Below are 5,266 nucleotides of genomic sequence, written 5' to 3' on the forward strand. Positions count from 1 at the left end.
TCTAGGCATTCCAGTATCCAGCTGTGGGGCATTGAGTCATAGGCCTTCCTCTAATCAGTCCAGGCAGTGCACAGGTTGGTCAGCCTGGTCTTGCAGACTTGGCTGACTGCTCGGTCTACCAGCAGCTGGTGTTTCGCTCCTCTGGTAATTCCTTTGTCATGAGGAGTGTGCATTGAGCCACATGCCTGTTCATCTTAGCCGCTATGATGCCTGACAGGAGCTTCCATGTGGTGCTGAGACACACAGTGTGGTGTCAAACTAGTATAACTGTAGTGTATTTTTGTGAGCTAGTTACAGTAAAAGGCAGCGTAGTCACTTTGTATTCACACATGATTAATATCTACATGAACAACATGATGACCCTGCACTTACTCCAGAGCTCGGGTCGTTAAAGGCCAACAAAACAAAGTAACTGGAGCTGAAGTCTTCTGGGGAAATGTGAACTTCTTTGTGGCAATATTTAAATTTCAGACTGTGCTTGCAAGTGAATTTTTAATCTTTTGTTAAAATGTTGCATACCCTCTCTGAAAGCCACAGTCACAGTTTGAGGTGAAGTCTTTTCCCGTGCAGGATCGTCCCAAAAGTGCAGTGGATCAAATAGGATTTGGGGAGAGAGAGGTGGGCAGAACAAGGATGAGTGTAGAGGAGCAACTGGATCGACTAAGAAGAAATCAGGAGGCCTTGTTGCTCCGTGAGAAAAAGAAAGAAACCCCAACCCGCTCACCGTCCTTCAGCAAAGACAATCCATTTCTTATTCTGCAGGTGTGTCTCTCACACACACGCTTCAGTTCAGATGTGACCTCTGCGGTTTGAAATCTGTCACTTAACTCAGGGGTTCATGTTCCCCCTTGTGCAGAGTCGTATCCCAGCAGGAGCCGGTGCAGACCCTTTGGAGCTGGAGGCTGCACTGCAGCAGCTGAAGGTGGAGCACAAGGAGCAGAGCAGAGCTTCTGTTGACGCTGCAGGAAACTGCACAGAAAGAACGCTGACTGTTGCAAAGGTTTGAATTTATTCACATTATTTTTGCAATGTACTCACAATTACAGGTGCAAAGGATCGAGGGAATGACAATAGATGAGTTCAGATACCTGTGGACAACCAACCAAAGCAATGCACAAGATAAAGGCTGGGACGGTGGAGTAAGTAGACCAGTGTATTAGGGGGGATTTGTGCCAGAAGGAAAACAGTGAAAGGGAAGATGACAAGACGAGCGAAGGTGGAGCAAGAGGTCTGAGTGTTAGGAAACGAATACGTCGACTCAGGCTGTGCAGTTTGGAGACGAGGTTGGAGAGGCAAAGATATTTAAGGTGGAGCTGCCAGGCAGAATGAAAAGAGGAGGACCACAGAGAAAATTCATGGATGTAGTAAACAAGGGAATGCAGAGGGCTGATATAAACAGAAGAGGATGCAAGGATTAGAGTGAGGGAGGCAGATGTGACCACACGGAGAAGTCACAGCCAAAGTCAGTAACTCTGCACCACTACTGGGCTGGAGTGAGACTACTATTGATAACATTTTCATCCAAGACTTAGAAGCTTCACGCAAAAACAGCGACATATGACCTTCATGAGATGCAAATGTAGACTGCATATTCAGTTTTCTACATCTTTCTAAGTCTTGTTCTTTGTGGTCTTGTTTCCATTGTGAAAGAGACTGAGTGTTTTTATACACAACACTTGCTGCACTCTGTACACACAGCACCAGAATCATTTTTATTTCTATCTGCAGGAGATGCCCACAGCAGAGGAGGTGAAAAATGGCAAATGTGAGGAAGTAAAGCAAGACGGGAACACGGGCCTGAAGAGTGTGGAAGAGCCACAGGTTACGATGGGCAGATTAGATCATGAGGTACTGTTTTATTTCTCCGGACAGCTGTGTGTAGCAGATAGCAGTGTAAAGATAGTCAATACTGTTTATTAGTATGACCAAACTTGTTTAGTGGTGATAGGAAGGATGTCAGATACTTAAGATCGAGAACTAGAAGGAAACGGCTTTAACTGGGAAACGTGGAAAGTGGGATTTCCATAGAAGCAGGTGGCTGTAATCACACAGCAGCAGAACTGGTGATTCTCCCAAAGGGACTCAGGAAGAGACGAGCCAGTTTCTTAGACGAGCTGCACCAGGAGCAACTGAGTAGACGATCTTAGTGCTCGAGCAGGAATGTACGAACTAAGGAGCTCGATCAGGTAGCTCAGGGCTGTGTTGTTGATCATTTTAAAAGTAAGCAGCAGTATTTTAAATTGGATGTGGAATTTAATGGGTAGCCAGTGCAGGTAATAGAGGCAAACCTCCCAGTTCCCGTCATTTTGAACAGTTTGCAGTCTATGAAGAAGGGCCGAGTGAAGACTGAAATAAAGGGAGTTGCAGTAATCCAGCCTACAGGTCACAAAGGCGTGAACAAGCTTTTCCAGGTCCTTATGCGGAACATAATGCTTAGTCTTAGAAATGAGACGCAGTTGGTAGAAACTAGATCTAACTACAGCGGACACTTTGCAGCAACACACCCAAACTGCTAACAGTGTCAGAGAGGGAGCTGGCAAGGGAACCAAAGGCATCACAAAACTGTCCACGAGGAATATTACTATCAAACACAATGATTTTAGTTTTCTTATCATTTAAGATGAGAGAGTTTCCTAAGAGCCACTCTTTGAAAGCAGTGCAGAGACCGGGCAGGATCAGTAGATCTGTATATCGTCAGCGTAACAGTGATAAGCGATATTGTATTTCTCAAAGATTAGAGAGTAGAATAGGGCCCAGCACAGATCCTTGAGGCACGCCACAGCAGACGGGTGCAGCGGAGGAAGAGCAGGTGCCCAGGTCGACCGAGAACGACCTGTTGGAGAGGTATGATTTAAACCAACCACGGGCGACACCTCTAATGCCTACAGTATGCTCAAGCCTCTCTAACAAGATGCTGTGATCCACCATGTCAAAAGCCGAGGATAAATGCAATAGAGCTCGGACCGCAGCACGTCCAGTATCAGCAATTAGAAGAAGAACATTAAGGACTCTAAGCTGTGTCAGTGCTGTGACCAATGGCGTGTCCAGCGGGGTGGCCTGGGGGGGCACAGGTTTGATGTGGTTTAAAGGCAGACTGGAATTTATCAATAATGTCGTTCACATCCAAATACGCCTGGACTTGTGAAAGAACTATCCTCTCGACAACTTTAGAGATCGGCCTGTGATTCACATAATTATTACTATCAAGGTTTCTGTTGCTGGACTACGGCATGTTTCAAAGCTGACGGGACGCAGCCAGAGACTGAAGAAGGATTCATTAAACATAAAATACTGGGTCCAATTACATCGAAGCAGTCCTTGACTATGCGAGACGGGAGGATATCATATATAGGAGTAGTGTTATTCAGTTGTTCAGCTAATCGCTTCAGAGTAAGGAGTGACACGGGCTCAAACTGATGGAGGGTTGATGAACAACCAGGAGCAGAAACAGGAAGCGAGGAAGAGAAGAAACTTTATCTAAGAAGTGATTTAAAAGTTGTTCACAAAGATCCGGCGAGCACGGCAGCGGCATATCAGGACGGGGATTGACCACCGAATTAAAATTTTAAATAGCTTTCAGGGGTTGTGACCATGAGCCAGGATCATTTTTGATAAGAAAGCCGCTTTCGCCATTTTAGCAGCAGTTTGAAATTTCGAGCGGCTGACACATAGGATTTCACAGGATACCTGGAGTTTATCTTTTCTCCACCTCCTCTCATCATGGCGGCAAACACGTCGTAAGGCGCGTGTGGAGGCGTTTAACCAGCGTTGGGAAAAGGCTGTAGGGCGCTTCATTTTAACAGGTGCAACAGTGTCAAGGATGGAGGAGCATATGGATAACAAGGTGTTTGCAAAGTCTTCAACCATATGAGAGGCAGAACAATCAAAAGAAGTGGACGCAGAATTCAGGAAAGACAGAGAGAAATTTGCCACAGTTTCAGCATCAACTACACGTAAAGCAGGAACTCAGGGTGCAGTATTATCTAAGTCAACATGACTGTGGAGTGGTCGGAGATCCCCACATTGTTTACATCCTTGATGCAAATGTCCAAGCCTTAGCGTGGGAAGGTTCATTTACCCACTGAACGAGGTTAAAAGAGTCAGTTAATGCAAGAAAGTCTTCAGCTGACGGGTCGTCCTTACAGCAGACGTGCATATTAAAATCCAGTAATAAGAACACAGCCATGTTTAAAAAGAACAGATCCTACAAGGTCGGCAAATTCAGAGATAAGTCTTATTGTATTTAGGCGGGCGATAGACCGCGACACACAGAGTAGCCTAACAGTCAGTCATCTCCAGCAGCTGAGCCTCAAAGCTGGGGTAGGGAGGGGAGGGGAGCTGCTGGAGGTTATTTTTAAAAACCGAAGCTAAGCCACCACCTCGGCCAGTAAGTCTAAAAAAGGCACAGTCTGGGGGGAGAAGCTCGGAGAAGGGGATGGACTCACCGGGGCGAATCCAGGTCTCCGTCAGGAATAAAACGCCCAGTCCAGTAGCGAGGAAAAAGTCATTTAAAAGAAAGGTCTTGTTCGCCAGTCACCTGACATTTAGTAAAGCCATCCGTGTCCAGGCAGCTAGGTCACCACTGGTAGCACGTCGCAGAGCGCTTAGGTTGCTGTGATGGACGCCACGTCTGGAGGACGTAATCCAGGGTCGAACAGGAAGGCATGCCACTGGAAGGGCTGGGTAGGCTTGTAATCAGCGGGGCAGATCCACCGATGGCTCAGCAGTTTAGCATCAAAGCGGTCTCCGGAGGAGGGGAGGAAGCGTAGACGGCCAGCATATGGATAATCCGTAGCCTCTGCTTTAAGGTAAGCCTTGAGGCGGACGCGGAGACCCCTCCTTTTACCCCGTTTCCTGTAACGTTTCTTGTGCAGGTTGGGAAGGGGTAACCAGGAAATACTGGTGGAGGAGTCTAGCCGTAACAGGGTGGCGTCACCCAGGTTCCAGCATGGATCGAGCGATGCCAGTAAGAGAATCGGAGATTTAAAAGCGTTTGTCTGTCGTAGGTTATTATTGCACAACCACACGATGAGCATAAAACCAAAAAAATAAGGAGTACTATGCCAAGGTCCAGTAAAAGGGGAAGGAAAGGTAGAAAGCAGAAGCACAGGCGAGGACGGCCAGCCACACACACCGGCGCCATCTCAAGAAATGATGATGTCAATATCACCCTGCGCGCCACCTTTTCCATCTGCTGCCCTCAGGGAGAAGGTACAGGTCTATACAGGCCAGAACATCCAGACTGGCCAACAGCCTGTATCCACAG

General features: G+C 47.1%; 1 protein-coding gene across 4 annotated transcripts in view; it reads left to right on the top strand.

Annotated features, from left to right (window-relative positions):
• The window catches only part of LOC102196053 (pleckstrin homology domain-containing family A member 5), a 160,467-nt gene that overhangs the window by 144,235 nt on the left and 10,966 nt on the right, over positions 1 to 5,266 (top strand). For all 4 annotated transcript variants that reach the window (XM_005733217.2, XM_005733219.2, XM_005733218.2 and 1 more), the window contains 3 exons: positions 571 to 762; positions 857 to 1,000; positions 1,729 to 1,848. In XM_005733217.2, the coding sequence (XP_005733274.1) occupies positions 571 to 762; positions 857 to 1,000; positions 1,729 to 1,848 (456 nt within the window). The remainder of the gene's footprint in view (positions 1 to 570; positions 763 to 856; positions 1,001 to 1,728; positions 1,849 to 5,266) is intronic.

Source organism: Pundamilia nyererei, unplaced genomic scaffold, assembly GCF_000239375.1.
Source record: "Pundamilia nyererei isolate P.nyererei 1_Seehausen unplaced genomic scaffold, PunNye1.0 scaffold00050, whole genome shotgun sequence".
Lineage (NCBI taxonomy): Eukaryota > Metazoa > Chordata > Actinopteri > Cichliformes > Cichlidae > Pundamilia > Pundamilia nyererei.